This window comes from Rousettus aegyptiacus, unplaced genomic scaffold (assembly GCF_014176215.1).
Source record: "Rousettus aegyptiacus isolate mRouAeg1 unplaced genomic scaffold, mRouAeg1.p scaffold_m13_p_4, whole genome shotgun sequence".
NCBI lineage: Eukaryota > Metazoa > Chordata > Mammalia > Chiroptera > Pteropodidae > Rousettus > Rousettus aegyptiacus.
The window spans coordinates 69,993,550-70,015,518 of NW_023416307.1; the positions used below are offsets into that span (position 1 = coordinate 69,993,550).

General features: G+C 34.6%; 2 protein-coding genes across 15 annotated transcripts in view; one reads left to right on the forward strand and one right to left on the reverse strand.

Annotated features, from left to right (window-relative positions):
- LOC107510804 (ABI family member 3 binding protein) overlaps positions 1–6,685 on the forward strand; it is a 221,433-nt gene extending 214,748 nt beyond the window's left edge. For all 11 annotated transcript variants that reach the window (XM_016144711.2, XM_036218492.1, XM_016144713.2 and 8 more), the window contains 5 exons: positions 1,016–1,095; positions 1,859–1,888; positions 2,507–2,668; positions 3,922–4,044; positions 5,377–6,685. In XM_016144711.2, coding sequence (XP_016000197.2) covers positions 1,016–1,095; positions 1,859–1,888; positions 2,507–2,668; positions 3,922–4,044; positions 5,377–5,492 — 511 coding nt within the window. In that variant the 3' untranslated portion in view covers positions 5,493–6,685. The remainder of the gene's footprint in view (positions 1–1,015; positions 1,096–1,858; positions 1,889–2,506; positions 2,669–3,921; positions 4,045–5,376) is intronic.
- Positions 6,686–6,808: 123 nt separating this feature from the next.
- TFG (trafficking from ER to golgi regulator) overlaps positions 6,809–21,969 on the reverse strand; it is a 37,829-nt gene continuing 22,668 nt past the window's right edge. Inside the window, exons 6-8 of one of the 4 annotated variants that reach the window (XM_016144721.2) lie at positions 21,120–21,260; positions 11,013–11,111; positions 6,809–7,627 (exon numbers count right to left, since the gene is read on the reverse strand). In XM_016144721.2, coding sequence (XP_016000207.1) covers positions 7,245–7,627; positions 11,013–11,111; positions 21,120–21,260 — 623 coding nt within the window. In that variant the 3' untranslated portion in view covers positions 6,809–7,244. The remainder of the gene's footprint in view (positions 7,628–11,012; positions 11,112–21,119; positions 21,261–21,969) is intronic. The other 3 variants (XM_016144724.2, XM_016144722.2, XM_016144723.2) reach the window with 3 other exon arrangements.

Consider the following 21,969-nt stretch of genomic DNA (forward strand, 5'->3'; position numbering starts at 1 on the left):
AACGGGAATTTTCTCTCAAAATGCTTATACAAATCTGAAATTCACAATACTATCAGCTGACTCAAGTTGATTTTACGTTCAAAATATTTTTCTGCTAAGTCTGCTGCTGAAAGGAAATCTTAGTTTTAGGAAAATGGCAAATAGTTTTACTGTTTGAATTTCTTAAAAGAATTTGCTTTGCTTAAGTAGTCTATGAATGAAATTTGTCAAAGAGCATAGCAATTCAATGTGTACTTCTGAAAGCTGGAATCAAATATATCTGTACTCCCAAGGGATCTAGGTTGTTGTTGTTGAAGGGTCAAGGGCCTGGCCCAATGAATCTGATCTATAGAAAGAGAGAAATCTGTCTTTGTGCCCATGCTTATGTGACACTACCATACCCCCAATTCTGGAGATACCATGGTTTCCTGTGATATACAAATGACCTGAGTTCCAAGACATACAACCAGGAAGTCATTACAAAGAAATATTTTCATGTGCATCAGTTCCCGTAGCTTAGTCTAGTAGTTCTCAAATGTCAGCGGACATAAGATTCACCTTAGGAATTTGTTATAAATTCTTACCCAGACCACCTCAAAAAAAGTGATGATTCAGTAGCTAGGATAGAGCATGAAATCTGCATTTAAAATAAACTTTGCCCACTGCCACTTTATTATGAAGTTCTGACATAGTTAATTTAAACCCTATAATGAGGAATGTTACCTAAGTCTAAGGTTCAACTCAGGGTTGGGATCATAAGGAATAAAAAGGAATCTTTCCACTCCTTTTGCCCCAGGAAGTAGCTGAAACATCTAAAGAAAATGGAGGGCCATTGTTGCTGGAATTAGTCTGAATATTTGTATAATATTCTCATACAAAATATTAGACAAGCTACTTGGAAAGCAAAATTTTCTCCGTTTCTAGGACATATGTCCATTCAAATAGAATAAAGAAGGATGCTAGTATAACAAGGAAATGTTATTTCCTACCCTTGAAAAATATACTACAATTTTATTTTAATTTCTCCCCTACACAGCTACGAATTCCAAGTGAAACCCAAAAACCCACTTGGGGAAGGCCCAGCCAGCAACACAGTGGCATTCAGTACTGAATCAGGTAATCACATCAAGAGAAACTCCCAACAACATGAAGGACCAAGACATTTTGCATAGAGAGTTTGCCTAAAACCCAGCTTAAACACTGTATAGTTTCTTGAATTTCAAAAAATCATCTGTAGCAAAAAGCAAATTGATGGTGGTACCCTTAAGGAAACACTATTATGTTTTTCCTCATTTATTTTGATGTCAGGGGAAACAAGGTATATCGGTCACCAAAAAAAGTGTATTCAATCTATACTCAAAAATCTAGTGAATGAATGCTCCTCTGTATGCTAACATCAATGCCTAGAATCAAAATATCAGACACGTTAAGCCACATCTGGAAAGGAAATTCATTTGATAGTTATTTTAAGCAGCTGTGAAATTCTCTTATTTGACCCATGTTCCAGTTCCCTAATAAGATACATCTGTATACACAGCATCATTTGTATAATTTTTACATCAACTGCATGCAGTTCATGGCATCTTGGTGATTTTACTATCAATTGTTTTTGTGTGAAGCTAAAAGAGGAAGCTTTTAAAATGGAAGTGAAAGCTAGAACAGCAATGAAGACTTGTAACTACTCAAATCACAAATAACACACCCAAGCATCTGGCAGAAGGAGGTTCTCCAATTGAGAACAATTTCCAAAACCACACACACATCCAATTCACTCTTCAAGAGTGTACAATTTTGCAAGTAAAATTTCTTAACAACTCTACCCACCTTCTTCACTGTGCCACTGGAAACTAATGTCTGATTATTTGCTGTTTCTCCTCAGCGGATCCAAGAGTGAGCGAGCCAGTTTCTGGTAAGTACCTGCTCTCAATGTGAACACAACCACGTGCTTTTCTAAACTGACTCAATTATATAGACATGGCAGAATTTTAGCCATGATTTCACTTTGGTCCATTGAGTCGTCTTATCAATCAGGTGTGAATGCTTACCCAAAACATTCAGTAACATTGAGAGCCTATGATGTTTTGAGAATAAGCTGGATATTTTGAAACTTGTTTTCATTCAGGTACCAAATTTTCTATTTAATAATTGTAAAGCTACAACACACTCATTTCCACTTTTAATAATAAATCACATTAAAGCAACTGTTTAAATTGTATACACTGCAAAAAAAAAAAAAAAAAAAAAAAGACTAAATTTACTTAGGTGTTGAATAGCCTAGCAATGCATAGGCTATTTATTCAACACCTAAAAATATACCTTTAAGATTTATATCACTATTAACAAGAACTTAACTGGGGGGTTATGTGTTTAAACTCTTATATTTTTAGCTCCAATATTCAGCATTGGAGAAAACCAGGCATCAGTAAGTTGACAGTGAACTTTGAAAACTGCTTTTTCAAAAAGCTTTTAAGACAGTTCAAGTATCTAAAGTCAGATACTAAACTCAACCCATGTTTTTCTTATGCAGGAGGAAGAGATGCCATCTGGACCGAAAGACCCTTTAATTCGGACTCTTACTCAGAATGTAAGGGCAAACAGTATGTCAAAAGGACGTGGTATAAAAAGTTTGTAGGAGTACAGCTGTGCAACTCTCTCAGATACAAGATTTATCTGAGCGACTCCCTCACAGGTGAGCAGGGCTACCAGCTGTTTTGAGCCATGTCCTTCAGGTAACGCTTTGAAGCACTCTGTAACTTGGCATTTTGCTTGGACAGTTCCAGACACTCAGGAGTGATGTAAATAAGTTTTCTCTTTAAGCAAGATGTTATTGAAATACTTAGTCTAGAAAACAAGGATTTGAGACATGCTATTAGAAAGTAAATAATAAAAATGCAATGGCAAACTTGAATGTAAAGACATTAGCCACATTCATGTTCAATACTGTTATAGCCAACCAAGAACAAAAAGCCTAGTGATAATGAAATAAGTGTTTCTAACAATAATTATGGAAAGAATATGACTAAATTAAAAATTTAAGTCTGCCAAAGACAAGATCAAGATTAAAACAACTGGCCTGAAAGGCTATAAACCCCTTGCTCCAGATTTAGTGGATTATTTTCTCTTCTATATTCATACACTAAAGATTTTGAACAAATAAATAAGGCTGGCCCCAACAGAGAAAGGTAGACATTAGTTTAATCATTCAACGGATAGTACCTGCTTTGTTCAGACATTGTTCTAGATGCTGGGGACAAGGCAGCAAACGAAACACATTCGTGCCTTATAGCCTACAATCTAGTAAGAGACGGACAACAAATATGCAAATAAGAACTTCATGTAGTATTTTGAAGAAACTTAAAAGTGTGGAAGAAAACAAATGAATGGATTCTTCTTTAGTTAGAATGGTCAGGGGAAGTCTCTCTGAAAAGGTTAACACTTGTATGAATTAGAAAATTCTGAGAAGGCACCAACTAAACAAAGACCTAGGGATAAAGCTAGAGGCAAAGGGAAAAGCAATGCCAAGAACACTCCTAGCCAGTTCCACTAGTGTGACTAACGCTAATATAGGGAATACCAGGCAGGAAAGCATGATATCATGTGGAACTTTGAAACCAGGTAGACTTTAGGTTTTATTCTGAGCATAATAGGAGATTGCTGGAGAGATTTATAGAGGGGAGTAACATCTGAGTTACATTTTTAAAAGTTGCAGGACATGGGAGGAGGAGGGGAGGAAGAATAGAAAGGCAAGAGTGAAAGCAGGAATGACAGCTGGGAGGCTATTCTGTAGGTCAGTCAAGAGACACTGGCGGCTTGAACTATGGTGAAAGGGGAGAAAAAGTATAAGAACAGGAAAGATTGATTATTTTAAACAACTTGATTATTTTAGATTTATCCCATATGAAAGAAAACACTTTATGATCGTTTTAATTTTTGGCTCTTCAGGAAAATTTTATAACATAGGCGATCAAAGAGGCCATGGAGAAGATCACTGCCAGTTTGTGGACTCATTTTTAGATGGACGCACAGGACAGCAACTGACTTCTGATCAGTTACCCACCAAAAAAGGTATATTTTCTAGGGCTCCTCATGAGCAAGAGGGTTTCATAATTAACCAAAATGAATTCAAGCTAAGAAAAGCAATCACTTTAAAAATAATTCTGTAGTACTAGCATTCTCATTATCCGGGAAAAAAAAAAAAAATTCCTAAGACATTAATATGAAGACTTAATAAAAGTTTCTCAACTTTCCTCCCAGTCCCTAAGATTATATTCCTTAGAGCCAAGGAAAATTACAGGCATATATATAAATGCATTCTATTTCAAGAAAACCCAAATTTGCAAAAACAGCTGAAAGAGCAGTTTCCTAAACTTAAATTATTAATATAATACTTTTATGGTTTTTGTCAATACTGAGCACACGGGCATTTTTTAACTCCTTTAACAAATTTAAGAAAATTTTATTACTACTACAAAAAAAATTTTTTTAAATAAAAAAAAACAGTATTTGCCTTAATCATAGAAATACAATTAAAATAGAACAATTCTGCTAAGGAATGAACAAACACTGTAATGCTGAAGACACATTAGTACTAAGATGCTTATTAAGGATTGAAAAGATAAAGATTCTTGTCCAGGCAGGGCAAAAGGTAAATGTCCATATTACTTGGGAATCACCAAGATGTTCTTTAAATATTTTAAATTATTGGACTAGTCTTTTTTAGCAACACATTTTGTTCACTGGCACACTTAAAAATACCAAACATAGTAAAGGATGACTTAATAAGATCTGTGAACCCATTAACACAGAAAGTTGAAACTACTGTCTCATAGTAATTAAATATAAAGCATACTTTATACAAGCAGACACAATTATAAATTGTGTATATTTCTATAATATTTTACATTCACAGAGAAGCTTTTAATCATTCAGTGTAGGGTGCTTGAAGAAAGATTTCACCTACATTTGTCTTAGATATTTAGCAATCTAAGAACTACCCTTCTTTTGTTTAATATTGCAGTAAATATACTGCCTTTATTCAGGTCAGTTCTTCACAAACCACTGCAAGCCTGTGATGTACAAAAACTACACTTTCAGATAAGAGAGTATACTGAACGTAGTCAATGACAGTCAAAAAACAAAATCTCTCAGATGCCTGTCCCTTTCCAGCTTTGTTTCTCAGACACTGTCACCTTAAGGGAAATGTCGAGGAGTTTCAGGTCAGCTGATGTTTAGCCACCTATTACTACTTCAGGGAAGACACCAGAGCCTGTTGCTATCTATTTTCTAAAATACTGTTTCACCTGGAGTAACTTTCAGCCATTCAATGACACTCTATGAGCGGTGAGGGCAAAAATGTAACATAGCAGCTAATTAAAATTAACTTACTTTCCTTCTTAGGCTATTTCAGAGCAGTTCGCCAGGAACCTGTTCAATTTGGAGAAATTGGTGGTCACACCCAAATCAATTATGTTCAGTGGTATGAATGTGGGACTACAATTCCTGGAAAATGGTAGATGCTGCAATCATATTCACAAGTGCCTTGTTTCATTGCGGCAAAAAATAAGTGGAAACACTATGGTACCTGTCATTCATTTAAAGCTGTTCTGTTTACTATGTATAAAAGTTTAAAATCTAATTGATAGCAATACTAGATGTTTATTAGAAAGATTGCTGAGAATATTTATCAGGTTTTACAAAGTCATTTTTAAGCAAGATATTAACAGTAACATTTTTTGGGGAAGCTGGCTCCCTATTCATGGTATTTTAAGAGATCATCTGTATATTATTTATCACTGTTGTAATGATGTTCTGAGATACTTTTAAAACAATTAACATCAAAAACTAATATACTTTTAAAAAATTACTTTTATTAATGCGTATTCTTAATTCCATAAATCTCTACTTAGTTTAACTTATTAGATCAAATTATCTTCATATATATATGAGGGGGGAAAAAAGGTCCTGATATTCACATTTATTTAAACTAATCAGCAACAGCCAAATAGCTTTTCTGAATCATGTGAATACACATTTCTTTAAATATTTGTAAATTAAGATTGTTTGAATCCATAAATTTTATTTCAGCTAAAAATGGAATTCAGAATACATTGTTTTAATAATTTTCTTTATCTAGAAATATGTTACAATGTCTGAATATACTTTGTCAAACTACATTTAACAGAAAGTATATTCAAACAACTGTTTTCACATTGTTTTTAATGTAATTCTAATCAAGCTGTATGCAGAGACTGAAGTCCGAGCACAAAAAGATGTATGATGAGATCGCTACCATTTTACAGGATTTACTATATTTTTACACATAAGACTTGTAGGAATGAATGTATCAGAGGATGTTTTCATAACTCAATCTGTACTGAAAATCAAATTCACTTTTATTTAAAAAGTATTTTCTTCATTTGGGGAGGGAGGTGGGAATGCTGCTTTGTTGCCCTCATTCTGAAAGGACCCTGGGCTTACCTTTCAACATGCTTCAATTTTATCAACGCTACAGTTTATATTTTTCAAATAAGGAGAAACTCTGCAATAAAGAGATGTAGTTTTGGTTTTTTTTTAAGGCTGAGTTCTTTATTTCTGAAAGGTTCCTCTGTATAAGGCAAATCAGTTATTCAGGATCTACTAAATCCCCCTTAATACTATTATGTGTAGTGTGTTTATATATAATGCTAATTTCCTGTGACATCTATTTTTAAGTTTCAAACAGCACTGTTAGTTAAACCATCCATACTTCACTTTCAGATGATGTCAATAAGGATTTGTTGTTTTTCTCATGCATATGTTTGTTAGTAACTAAATTAAATTACAAAACCACTAATGGATTCAATCAACTTTATTAACCTTTCAATGTTACATAATATCTAGTCTTCTCGAAGGGATCTACTTTTAGTACATCATGTTAATAGTAAAAAAGCCAAGTAAGATAGCTAAACTTCAACCTATCAATCAATCATTTTAATATCCTCTGGACAAGGCAAGCTAGAAAGTCAGTTAATCACTTTACACACATATAAGAGTAGTGTTCCAAAATTACTAGGAAGCTGCTATACTTTTAAGCAGGGGAGGAAAAAACTTATTTTTTTTGGTCTTTTTTGTTCTAGCAAATTATACTTTCAATTAACAGCAACAATATCATAAAAAAATGCTCTGCTTTTTAAATTTCTCAACTTCAAATACAAATTAAAATAGTATTGGAGTCTTTTGAGAGGTGAACGGCTAGCAGCTACATTCATCACCGTAGCTGTGCCTCTTTATCGATAACCAGGGCCAGGTTGGGTATAGCCCTGACCAAAGGGAGGACGGTTACGTGCATATGGGTTAGGCCCACTTGGAGGAGGGGTCATGGTACTTCCAGGAGGTGAAGTAAAACCTGGTCTTGGCTGATAGGCCCCGGGTTGGCTTGGAGCCATTCCAGGTTGTGAGGCAGGGGCCACAGTATAATTAGTAGGCTGAGAAGTTTGGGTAGCGTAAGTGTGTGGAGGATAATTGCTCGCCTGGTACTGCTGTGGCGGTTGAGCAGGCAGTTGCTGAGGCTGACCAGAAAAGGCAGGAGCTGGTGCCTGGGAAGTTGGTTGCTGGCCATATCCCTGGAACTGCTGAGGCTGCTGGGGTCCAGTCTGCTGACTATAGCCTGCTGAATAGGCAAAATAAATGACATATATGTTATTTTTCTGTTGGTGAAAATTTTCCAGGGATTCAGTCTTTACTGTTATGAACCAAAAGTGATGAGAAATTTAATAAACTTATTTGAGTATTTATATAACAAGTAGAGTAGTAAATTCCATTATATACTTCAAGACCAATTAGTATCGAAAATTTTCTAAATTTTAAAAAAAAATCCTTTCATCTTAAACTGAAACCAATATACATATATTTCTTCATTACAACTGATTCTAGACTATATATTACCTAAGAGCAAATGCCTATTCTAGCATAATTCCTAATATAAAGTAGATGCACAAATTATAAAGACTGGAATTAATGCAAAAACTGTTCAGTAACCTGGTTTTGAGGGACTGCCTATGTAACAACAGTACCAAATAAAAACACATTGTAGAAAATGAAAATTTTAATGAAACGATGGTACTACAAATACATCTTACTGTGCTACTGAGATGCTTTAAAGATTTAGTCACTCTATAAAAACAAAACCTAAGCCATTTAAGAATAAACATTACCTATTTTCACAACCCTTAAAACCTTTCATTTTAGATTTGGTATCTGATTCTTTTGCCTTTATAACTTAAAATTTTGATTTAGCAGTAACAACATAACACACAAAAAGCATACCATATTGCCCCACAAAATCAACATCTTATATTCATTACATACTAAGGATGTAAATGTTTTCAAAAAGAAAAAGTCGGCTTCACTAAAAACTTTTATCTCTACCATGAAACACACCTGCAGCTACTTGCAATGAAACCTCTCCATTGACTGGAATCCTGTCAGCATTAAATACCAGATACATAAGAAAATTATTAAAATACGTCCAACCCTGCATTTAAAAAAAAAGGATTGAATGAAGTTGAGTATATTCTGAACTCACCTTGAACCTGGGTTCAAAATTTACTCATGAAAGAAAGCTTTTGACATAGTCCATGAATAAAACTAGAAAAAGTCAGAGGGAAAACTGGCAAACCGACAGTGTCAAAAATGGTCCAATGTTACCAATACCACTTAGTCTCTAAGCAGAGACTTTTCCCATACCTCCCAATCAAATTCAAGTTAATAAAACTAGTGGAATTAGAAATATAAAGGTAATTTGAAAAGAACTAAATTTTACTCAGAGTGGAGACCATGACTAAATTCATTAAGAGCAAGTTTAATTTTTAATAAGTAAATATCTAATGCATTTATTTTACTTATGGTAGCATCTAAATACTAAACTAAAGTCAATCATGTTCAAACCCTGAATGTCATACAATTTTCTCCTATCTCCTACATAAATTAAAAAAAAAAAAATTCTATAAGTTTTTGGAGAAACAAAAGGACTCAGCTTTAACTTGTCTATTCAACTTAAGACTGTGAGGGAAAAAAAAAAAAACCGTCTTTTCATCAACCGAAATCTAAACTGGCTTTTTAACTGAGTGGAAAGAGCCAGATCCTTAATCCTTAATTATTTCTCAAGAGAAGTTCTACCTATAAGGGCCTGAGATGCTGTTTCATTAGCAACCTACTGGACCCTATGACCATTGTGGCAATGCTTCTATTATGTGTATAGTCTCCCTCGAAAAATGAGCAACTTTGGTGAAGACCACCAGATATTTCAAGAAATGAAATTGTATTTTGAATAAATGAATAGTACAGGACAAAGGATCACGTGGTCCACAAAGCCTAAAATATTTACTATCTAGCCTTTTATGGAAAAAAAGTCTGCCAACCCCTGATCCAGGCTGGAGAATGCAGAATGATATAGGGAAATAAGTAACTGCAAAGTCAAGTGCACTGGGTATTGATCTAGCAACCCTACTAAATGGCTGTGTCCTTCGATACTTCACAACTTCTTTGAACCCTAGTTGCCTCATTTATAAAATGAATGGGTAGGAAAAGATCAGTGGTCCCCAACTCTGACTGAACTTTAGAATGACCTGCAATGCTTTTAAAATATCAAAGCCTGAGTCTTACCCCTGATCAAATGAAAACAAAATCTTTGGGAATAAGGGTCCAGACACCTGTAACTTTCAAAAAAAAAGGTCTAGGTAATTCTAAAACACACCAAGGGCTGAAATCCCCTGCATTAGATGACATCTAAGTCTCTTCAGCTCTGATTTCTATTATTTCTGCAATTTACATAATTTGTAACACCCTGATTTTATTTTCAAGGACATCCTAAAAATGACCTTTCCTCTAATATCATCCAAGCTTAAATTTACTCCACCTATTTTAGGTGGAGTAAAAAATAGCAGCTACAGGTTAAATCACTCTACAGCAAATGTAATCCAAATAAAACCTGCTATGTGTGCTAAAATATGTCAAACTACAATTTTATGGTCTAGTTCAGGGACGGACAAAGAAAGTTTTTCCTGTAAAAGATCAGATAATATTCTAGATTTTGTGGGCCGCATAGTCAGCTGCAACTTACCCAACTCTGCCATTATAATGCCAAATCAGCAAGAGATAACAATGAATGGGTGTAGATGTGTTCCAATATAACTTTACTCTAAAAAACCAGGGGACAAGCCTGATTTGGCCTGTGGGTTATACTTCACCAATTCCTGTTCTGGTTTATACTACAAAACTACATAAAATAGAATTTAGGCAAGATTCAACTTAGGCAAACTATTTTTAATTACAGTTGGAATTTGATACTTAAATCTTTTACTGTAAAATCAGAATTAAACACAAATACTCTTAACGAATTATGATCAATATGTTCAAAGTTACATTAAAGAGATTTATCATACTTAAAATGGATAATCTTTAATGGTCAGATAATAAAACAAAATACCTAGGATGCCTTTTAAAACATCTGTATTTCATCATTGCTTGAATTATGTTTTACACGATTCTATTTTTGGGGGGCCTAATTCTGGTATCCCTACATACTTTTGAGATTTAAAACCTAAGTAGCTTAATTTTGCTTTTATTTAATAAAAGATCACCTTTCCATGTATGAGGGAACTGTTAATATTTTCACAGGTACTGAGCGTACACTAGGAGTATGTGTTACATATAACAGGGGAAATCTTGCATCACTGCAGTTCTCAGTCACTTAGATAAATTGATCACATCAGTAGGACAACCAGTATTAAAAATTGCTTTGTACATATAAGTTATTACAGAATCACCTACAATAAGTTTTACTTGACCACCAGAAAATTGAAATGTTGATTTAAAATATGATACTTATGCGAAATATTTTTAAAACAAATGTTATTTCCCCAATAAATAACTACTATATGCTATGACAATGTAAGTATTATAAATCAAGGAATTAAGAGGAATGGATTAAAGCTTAACGAGTACAGCAACAGCTCAAACATCATGAGCCAGGCTCCCTCTGGACACCTGCTCACCTGAGTACTGAATACCGTACTGCTGTGGTGGCTGAGGCGGCGCCTGCGGCTGCTGAGCACCATAACCAGCCTGTTGCGGGTACTGCTGGTATATCTGACCTAAAAAAGACCAATAAAAAAAAATTTTAAAGAAAAGGTAGGTTTAACTTGGCAGAAAAAAAATACTTTTAAGGCATATTTAATTCTCTCACCACAAAACACATAAACATATTGAGTAAAAAGACACAAGAATGTGTTTGTTCCCCTTTAAATATCTGAAGAAGAATGAACAATAAGTGTGGCTGCTCTGTTGTGGATTGACTGTAAAGAACTCTCATCAGCAGCAAATAACACTAATGTTTACTTCACAAATTCCAGGAAAACAAATGTTTTCAAGTTCTACTGCCAAAAGATATATGCGCTGCTAATGTTCAGTAAAAATCTAGTCAAAAATCAATAAATAAAAATCTGAAAAAAGGAACACATACCATTAATAGCTTCCAAATCTTTCCCAAAATGACATAATTGTCATCTAAAGGTTTAAAACTTTCTCTTTTACCACATGAATGGACTCTGGTAGCAAGGAACTCAACAATATCTTTCATTCCAGATCTCAAAGACATCTTTGGCATTTGACAACAGTTTGCTTTTCCATCATCTGAATATCCTAGCTAATAATGTAGAAACTGATAAAGCCTAAATGGTTCCTCACTGCACTTTGTAATAATGTTAGACCTCATTAACACAGGGGATGTGTACTTGGAAATGACAGTACCATCTGGGGGCAGCAGACCACAGTTCCTAGAGAAACGTTTTAGGGTCCCAAACAAGTATTTATCAGTTCATTCACCTCTACTACTTTAGTTGTTCTAATGGCAGATTTAGCTAGATCCAATGCCTAGAATAGCAATAAACTTGCATTTTAATATCTAGCTAGTATTTATATTTTTAAATGTTGACTAATTCTTGCAAAAATATTCAAACTACCTACTATTAATCAAAAAAACTATGGATAAACAGCATACCTGTGGCAGAAAAAGATAACTACTGAAAAAGTCAATGCATTATCTAGTGCCACTCAAACTGAGGTGCTGTAGGCAGCCAGCACTCACAGGCTGAGATGAAGGCATAGAGCCCGCTCTACTGGACTGGCTGCTCAGACTTATGTACTGCATCACTAAATGAGATATGCCTGTATTTATAGCCAGCTTAATTCCTAGCAAGCAGTTGTATGCTTTTTATAATAAAAATAAAATATGCTTTAACTATTTTTAAACTATTAATCCTCTTCCCAAATACAATGAAAAACAAAAGAAATAACAAAAGTTTCTTAGATGCTTTCTTAATGGTTTAAGACTTGGAGATAGTACAGAAGGTAGTACAGAAGTTAACTACCTTAGAAGATACCACTTTAATCCTGGATTATATTTCATAATTAAATTTTAGAATAGAAGTGACCAGAATCTGGTACAGAAATATGATCGAGGGGAGAAATACATATAGCATACAACAATGGGTTCTAATTCTTAGAAATTAAAACAACTCTACAATACAAAAATGAGCAAAGAACAGGCAATAAAATACAAGGAGGTAAAAGATTAACCTCATTAACAATCCCTATTTCAGACACAGAAAGATTAAGTAATTTAACTGCAGTCAATATATCACAGATAATTCATACCATCACTGGAACCCAGGTATAAATCTAGAGCTTTAGTTTAAAAGGAGCTTTGTACATGGTATTTCATTTAATACAAATTTTAACTTAAGTATCATCAGAAAGGCTGAGATTAAGGTTCCAAGTAGTAGATTATTGCCATCAATGATTCTAAGGAACTCCCACTCAAAAAAGCATAATTGTTTTCCTCAATAAACACCAAAAGTGTACAGCTATTCTTAAAGTGGGATAAACACTTTTTTTTTTCTAATCTGCTATAAACCCATTTTGAAAATGCCACCCCTGGGTTGAAACTTTCAGAAGTTTATTCCTATCTCTACAAAATATTCCTTTTACTTGTTTTAAACATAGCATTCAAGTCCAAAATGAGACTCTCACAGTATTCTGAAATAGAAATAAGAAGTCCATGTTTAGTTATAAAAATGAGGAGGAATAACTTCACATACTTGTAAGGAGAGAGCTACAGGATATATTAAGTGAAAAAGCAAAGTGCAAAAATAGTTTAGAGTAAGCTATGTTTTGAATAAGTATATATAATATGTGTATGTGTGTATATACATATATAAAAGCTATGTTTTATAATTTCAGAAATAATAGAAGGTAGAATAAAAGTAATAAAACCTATTATGTAAGAGAAGAAAGAAAGTAACATGAAGCAAAGAGTAATGGTGAGACTCCTGGACTATACTTTGTTACACAAAGTGGTAGCCAGCCTCCATGAATCTCAAAGACTCCTGCACGAGTATAGTAAACAGCAATGGGTTGGTAGCCTTTATTTACTATTCTTAGAAATTAAAAAGATTAACGCCACAATCCAGAAATGAGTAAAGAATAAGCAAAAAACATATTGGTATTCATTCCTTTATGTAGTACCCTCTTGCACTGAGTAGGGCTGACCTGTACACCAATGGAAGACTACAGAAATGACGTTTCTGAAAACAGATCATTTTCTACCTTACCCTCTTGATCATTCACTCTGGTGAAAGCTGCCATTTCATAAAGTCACTCAAGCAGCTTATGAGAGAGAGAGATCCATGTGGTGAGGAACTGAAGCCTCCGGCCAATAATCATGTGAGGGAGTCATCTTAAAAGTAAGCTTCAGATGATTGCAACCTCAAGAGAGAACCTGAGCCAAACCTACCCAGCTAAGCCACTTCCAGATCCCTGACTGAAACTGGATGAGATAATAAATGTTTAAAGCATCTATGTTTTGATGTAAATTAGAGCAATGAATAATATACAGTTTTGACGCTGGAAACATGCAGAGGTGACAGCTACTAAAAAAATAAAAAAGACTTGACACATAATCAAATGGAAAATGTGAATCTCATTACGACTCCATATTTGAACAAGCTGTCAATTATAATCAGGTAATTATGAGACAATTAGGGAAATTCAAATACAGACTACAGTTGACCCTTGGACAACACAGGGTTGGTGATGCTGACCCCCTATGCAGTCAGAAATCGAAGTATAACTTCTGAATCCTCCAAAACTTCTGTCGTCCCTCCATATCTTCAAGCTGACTACTTCCAAGAGTCCCTACAGGTATCAAAATCTGCAGATGTTTAAGTCCCTTATAGGAAATGGGATAGAACAATGGCATATGGTCAGCCCTCAGCATCCAATGACTCCTAACTGTAGATGGAAAATTTTTAATTAAATTTATTGGGTTTTTAATTATTTTATTTTTTAATTAAATTATATAGGTTTCAAGTGTGCAATACATCATCTGCATATTGCATTGTGTTCGCCAGTCAAATCTCCTTCCATCACCATACAGTTGACCCCCTTTACCCTTATCTACCTCCCCTCTGGTAACCACTAAGCTGTTGTCTGTGTCTCCAAGTTCTTGTTTGTCTAGTTTGTTTGTTGCTTTTAGGTTTCTATCCCACATGAGTGAAATCATATGGTTCTCAATTTTTTGCGACTTATTTCATTTAGCATGATAAACCTAAAATCCATCCATGTTGTTGCAAATAGCAGTATTACATCTTTTCTTATGGCTGAGTAACATTCCATTATATATATGCACCACCTCTTCTTTATCCAGTCATCAGACACTGCAGTTGTTTCCAGGTCTTGGCCACCGTGAATAATGCTGCAGTGAACATAAGGATGCATACACCTTAATGGATGTTTTTACACTTGGAGGGTAAATACCCAGCAGAAGGATTGCTGGGTCACATGATAATTCTTAAATTTTTAAGGAACCTCCATACTATCTTCTGTGGTGGCTATACCAATTTACATTCCCACCAGCAGTGTATGAGGGTTCCTTTCCCCCCCTCTACAATCTCTCCAATATTGATTACTTGTTTTGTTGATAAAAGCCATTCTTACAGGTGTAAGGTGGTTATCTCATTGTGGTTTTGATTTGCATTTTCCTAATAGCTAGTGAAGTTGGGCGACTTTCCATGTCTGCTGGCTGTTTATACGTCTTCTTAGAAGAATCTGCTCAGGTCATCTGCCCATTTTTAAATTGGATTTTGTTGTCAAGTTGTATGAGTTTTTTATGTATTTTGGACATCAGCCCCTATCAAAGGCGTTGTTTCCAAATATCTTCTCCCATTCAGTTGGTTACCTCTTTGTTTTGCTAATGGTTTCTTCTGCTGTGCAAAAGCTTTTTACTTTGATATAGTCCCATTCCTTTATTTTTGCTTTTACCTCCCTTGCCTTTGAGGTCAAATAAAATGCTCTCCCAAACCAAAGTCCATGAGTTTAGTGCCCATGTTTTTGTCTATGCAATTTATTTTTTCAGGTCTTCTATTTAGGTCTTTGATCCATTTTAATTTTGGTGTATGGTGAAGGCAGTCTAGTTTTCTTTTGCATATGGCTTTCTAATTTTCCTAGCACCATTTATTGAAGAGGCTTTCTTTCCTCTACTGAATTTTTGGCTCCTCTGTCGAAAATCATTTGTTCATATGTATGCGGGTTTATTTCTGGGCTCTCAATTCTGTTTCACTGATTGCTGTGTGTTTTTCTGCCAATACCATGCTGTTTCGATTACTGTCACTTTGTACTATAATTTGAAGTCAGGCAGTGTGATACCTCCAGCCTTGGTCTTTGTTTTCTCAGGATTGCCCTGGCTACTCAGGGTGTTTTGTGATTTCTTACAAATCTAATGGATTTTTGTTCTACTTCTTTAAAAAATGCCATTGGGGTTTTGACAGGGATTGCATTATATCTGTGTATATCTTTGGGTAATATGACCATTTTAACCATCCTGACTCTTGCAATCCATGAACCTGAACCATCTTTCCATTTCTTTGTATCCTCTTCACTTTCTTTTAATAATGTCTTATAATTTTTAGTGGATAGGTCCTTCACACACTTTAAGTTTATTCCTAGGTATTCTTTTTGTTGCAGTTGAAAATGAACTTTTTCTTTCCCTGAAATTTCACTGTTATTACATAGGTATACAATGGATTTTTCTATGCTGATTTTTTTTATCCTGCAACTTCACTGCACTTGTTTATTGTTTCTAATGGCTTTTGGTGGTCTTTGGGGTTTTCTATATAAAGAACCATGTGGTAGGCATAAAGGGACAATCTGACTTCTTCATTCTCAATGTGGATGCTTTTAATTTCTTTCTTTTGCCTGACTGCTCTAACTAGGACTTCCAATACTCTATTGAATAAGAGTGGTGAAAGACGGCATCCTTATCTTATTCCTGACCTTAGAGGAAAAGGTTTGTTTTTCACCATTAAGAATATTAATTGACAGTTTGCCATCAATGCCCTTTATTATGTTGAGGTATTCTCCTTCTTTACCCATTTTATTAAGTGTTTTAATCATAAATGGATGTTGTATCTTGTCAAATGTTTTTTCTGCCCCTATTGATATGATTTTTATCCTTTTTGAGGTATATCACATTGATTGATTTGTACATGTTAAACCATCCTTGTGCCCCTGGAATGAACTCCATTTGATCATAATGTATAATCTTTTTAATGTACTGCTGTATTCAATGTACTAGTATTTTGTTTAGGATTTTTGCACCTGTATTCATCAGAGATATTGGTGTCTAGTTTTCTTTGTTATCCTAATCAGGTATTGGTATGTTTACCTCATAAAATGAGGTGTTCTATTTGCTTCTTGGATTCAAGGATTCAGTTGTTTCCACAGGTCTGAGAAGTTACCAACTATTTGAATAGGCTGTGTTCTCTTCTCCCTCTCAGCCATCATTCTTACATTGCTCCTTCTGATGGAGTTAGATAGTTGGTTTTTTTTTTCACTCTTCAACTCTCTCTTCCATCTCCATCATTTCCAGATTTGTCTATGATATCACTAATTCTTTACTCCACCTGGTCTCCTCTATTTCCTGTTTACTATTTCATTCTCCATCTCTTTTACTGAGTTCTTCAGCCCTCGAATTTCTATTTGGTTCTTTTTTAAAGTTTTAATCTCTTTGGCAAAGTACCCCTTTTGTTAATTTTATTTCTGAGTTCATTAAACTGCCTGGGTTTTCTTGCCTCTCTTCCCTCTGCTCCCTCCGCCCAAACTGCAATCTTAAATCTGTTACTTAAATCACATATTTCCATGTACTTATTTCCTGGAGATACTTCATTTTCTTTCTGAGCTGCCTTGTTACCCTTGTTGTTCATGGTATTTGACGGATTATTTCTCCACAACCTGATTCTTCTATTCCTCCCCTCTCTCTACGTCCTGCAGAGAGTTCTGAGCTGCATCCGTGGCATCCATCTCTGCTCTTCTCCCTTCTCTCCTCCCCTGTTTGCCAAGATTTGCCCTTCACATGTTTCAAGGCACAGGTCTCTCAGAAGTGTTGTGTGTAAAGGTGGAAATCCTTGTTGGATTATAGCTGTTCAACTTGTTATAATTTTGAGGGGAGAGTTCAGGGGGACCACTCACACCACCGTGCTTCTGATGTCACTGGAAAACTGTTTTCAATCTGTAGTTTGTTGAATATGAAACCCAGGAGACAGACGGCAAACTGTAATATTTATTGAAAAAAATATGAGTATAAATAGACCAACGCAGCTCATACCTGGGTCAATTATAGTATATGTTGACATTTAGAATCGCTTAACTTTGTCAGATGTAATATTAGCATGGTGGTTACAACAAAAAGGTTATAATTTTAGGCATGAAATAGCTGAGTGAAATAACATGTGCAGAATTTGATTTAAAACACACCAGCAAATTTTAAACAAAAGTGTGTGCGTGTGGGGGGGGGGGGAGATAGATGTATTCTATCTCCACTTTTGTGTTGTTTCAAAATTTATACAATAAAAGCTATTTTAAAAGTCTACTGAGCATATCCTTATATTGGCATATGATTTTACAGATTTTAATTATATCCTTTTCACCTTTTTGGATTGTCAAACAGCAATACCTCTTGGTCTTTGATGATTTTTGGTGCTCTTCTCTATCCTCACCACTTAAATGTTTTTAGTCAACTACTCAACTGTACATAGTTTTCCAGTAACAGAGGCACTCAATTTATCTGAAAAAGAATAATACTGTCCATTTTTTTCTTTTCATGATGTTTAATACTGATTCTTTTAACTGAACAATATATTAAGACTATCTTTTATGGAATTTAAGTAACAACTCAGAATTATTTATTTTATCTTAGATTACTGCATATTCTAGGAGACTGCTAGGTTTATCGATTTTTAATAATAGACTCTTAAGTTGACTGTTCTGCTCAAATTATAACCAGCAGTTGATGTAACTAACTGGTGATGTCAGGGACTCATAATACATCATACATCAAAAAGTATTCATTAAAGTAGCCCACAATTCATCTTGGGAATCTCTAAATAACTGACATATTAATTTAGAGTTGTGCTATCCAATACAATAGACACTAGCCACATACGGCTACTAAGCACCGGAAATGCGGCTAGTTTTAACTGTGATACACAGTATAAGTTTGGAAGTGTTTTGAATCAGTATCACACCTGATTTCCAAAAGGTAATATGAAAAAAAGAATGTAAAACATTAATAACTTTTAAAGAATGATTGTATGTTAATATACTAGATATACTGAATTTAATTAAATATATAATTAAAATTAATTTTATCTTTTTAAAATTTTTTTAATGTGACTAACAGAAAATTTTAAATTATATGTGGCTTCCATTATATTTTTGAATATAACTAATTTAGAGATCCATCTCCAGAATGCTAATCTACTGACTGATGGTACATATTAATTACTGTACAACTTTTAATATTGTCTATTTTAGTGTAAACTAAAAAAAGTAACAGCTTTATTTAGCAAGGTTTATAATTAACACCACCCTAAAGAAATTCAATGTGTATCAAACAGTGTTAATCTGATGCCTCTGGAAAAAGGAAATGGAATGTTAAGGGTCAGAGGGGAGAGAGAATTTTTGAATTTTCACTGTATAACCTTTTATGTTTTAAACTTTTACCCACTGAAAAATGAATTTTCAATTAAACCTGACAGAATAATTTGAGATAGTGTTAATGTACCCTTAAATCCTATTTCTATATACATGAACAATAAACATTTGGTACACTTATCCTTCCAGCTATCATTCTACTAAGTATATCCTGCTTAAAATAGGATTTGTTTAAAAAAAAAAAAACAGATGTTAGTTCACCTGAGATAGCCATTAAACTCCCACGATATCCAAACCCCACTTTTGCTTCCCTGTTTCAGCCCACATCTACTTCAATTCTAGTTTGTTCCAGTTTTGGCAGTTGCATATTGGTGCAAAGGAAAGAGTGTAACTAAAGTTGGTTGAGAAGAGGCTTGAGCAATAATAAATTCCTCCCAAACCACTCATTCATCAGCAAAATGCCACCTACTAGTCCCTATGACTAGCATTCTCCAATAGGAAAACTCTCTAAGTATCACCATAGGATGATTAAGGACTCTTACAAAAGTGCTTGGTTCATTTTAGGCTATGATTTTTTTTTTCATGTGATTGATAAATTCAGTCACTTGCTTCTGGTGCTGAAAATACATTATACCACCACCTGGCCCCTTTATACAAATAGCTTGAGCACCATCTGGTGTTTGTTTTAAAGTAGAATGTGTAATTTTAAAGGCCCTAACATGTATAAGCGAGTCACAGAAGCAACATTTTAATATCTGAAAGGAACCCTGGAGATCAGTAACTACAGTATTCCCAACCTCTTATCCGCAGTTAATGTTTCAAGACCCCCAGTGGAAGCCTGAAACCACAAAGTACTGAACACTATATATACTGTTTTCTCCTATACATACATACCTATGATATAGTTTAATTTATAAATTAGGTACAGTAAAAGATTAACAATAATAATAAAATAGAACAATTACAACAATATACTCTAATAAAAGGTATGTAAATAGCTTTGAGGCCATTAACCCTTATTAAGTAAAATAAGGATTACTTGAACAAGCTCTGTGATACAACGACAACAGATGTGGTAACCAAGATGGTTACTAAGAAAACGTACAGGCATACACAGTGTGGGTATGCTAGACAAAAGAATGGCTCACATCCTGGGTGAGATGGCTCAAGATTTCATCATGCTACTCAGAATAGCATGCAACGTAAATATTATGAATTGTTTATTTATGAAATTTTCCATTTAATATTTTCAGACCATAGTTGACCGCATATAACTGAAAACGCAGAAAGCAAAACCATGCAAAAGGGGGGACTACTATACTTACCCATGTTCTGCAGAGCTCTAAGGGTTTCAGTGAGGCACCCCAGTGCCTCCTGTCCTTAGCTCGTGTTCCCTCAATGCCCTTCAATCATGGCAAAGATCCCTTTATCATATTTTAAATACTGAGCTTTTAAATTATATTTCATTTAGGACTAAAGACATTCTTTTTCAAACTACTGGTTTAGTCCAATTTTCACAATTTATAGTGAGAATATCAAAAACTATAGAAATTAAATTGCTCATCCAAGGACACGTCATTTAGAGAGAAAATCTGATTTAAAATACATTGCTTTTTTCCATGAGACATATTGCTAACTGTACAAAACTATAAAGGACTATTTATCATTCCAAAAAGCTACACTTGACTAAAGTTATGCTATATCTCTAGCTTAAAAATCTTCTAAATTACAAAAATAATACACAGTTGCAAGAGTGGGAGGGAGAAGGAAAGAAAATCAGCACTTAAAGTGTCACCTCAATGGGTCACCTCTGACCCCATCATCACCAATGATGGCAAGTGACTGGTATGAATCCTTCCTACTCTTTCATCTTGTATAAATATTAATATAAACATTTGACGGTTTTTTTTTTCTTTTCAATAATTGGAACTACACCTGACATGCTATTCTATTTTTTTTAATTCCAAAACATACCCTCTCAGTAAATCAAAATCTTTCCCAACGGTGTTCACAGCATGAATGCATATGTAAGCAGTTTATCATTACCAATAAGGCTGCTATAAGCATTCCTACACATGAACCTTTCTACGCATGTGCCCTAAGCTCTATTTTACCTTCACTCTGACCTGCTTGTGTCTGAGCTCCTGTATATGGTGGCTGTTGTGGCTGAACTCCTGGTGGGTGAGCTGCGGAGGAGGAGGAAGCAATGCTGTCAGGTGTTCCTGATCGGTCTTCTGCAGGAGCACTGGGTGGCCCTGGATGGTCATAAAAAGTCAGTTCAGTTTCTAATAAAAGACCTTTCCCTGCAAGCTCAATTAATAAGTTTGCGTAAAAGAGACTAACAAAACTTCTATAAAATAAGCATAAACATAAATGCAGCCTTTTACACTGAATGTTATTTATTTATTTTCCCCTTTGCTCTAGTCTAAGATCCAAAGCTACAACTGAAATCCTTCCCTGTAAAGTGTAGAGTGCTATATTCCTGAGTCATAATCTCCCCCAAAACTCATTTCTGCAAAAAAGCCTCCACCTTATGAGATCTATTTGTAGATCGACCAAAAGTATCACTTCATTTTTTAATGGTTCTCCATTGTCCATAAATGAAGTTCAACCCTCTAGTTCGGTATTCGAGGATGCAAACATTACTTCTCACATACCCTGTACAGCTAAACTAATATTCCCTATTCTCGCAATATGTCTAGTATTTTTTCTGCCTCCATTTCATTATCACTATTCCCTCTACTGTCTCATTTTCACATATCCAAATATAATATTCTTTAAAACCCAGTTATAACTCCACATTTCTAGTAAGGATTCTTTACCTAAGAATACTTTTTTCCACATGTGAACTTCTACAGAGTATTCTTTTATTATGACCCCTACCAACTTCACCTTGCATTTCAGAGCAGGTTCCACCTTCCCACACAGATTATAAACTCTTTGGCTAGGTTCCTTTAGAATTCT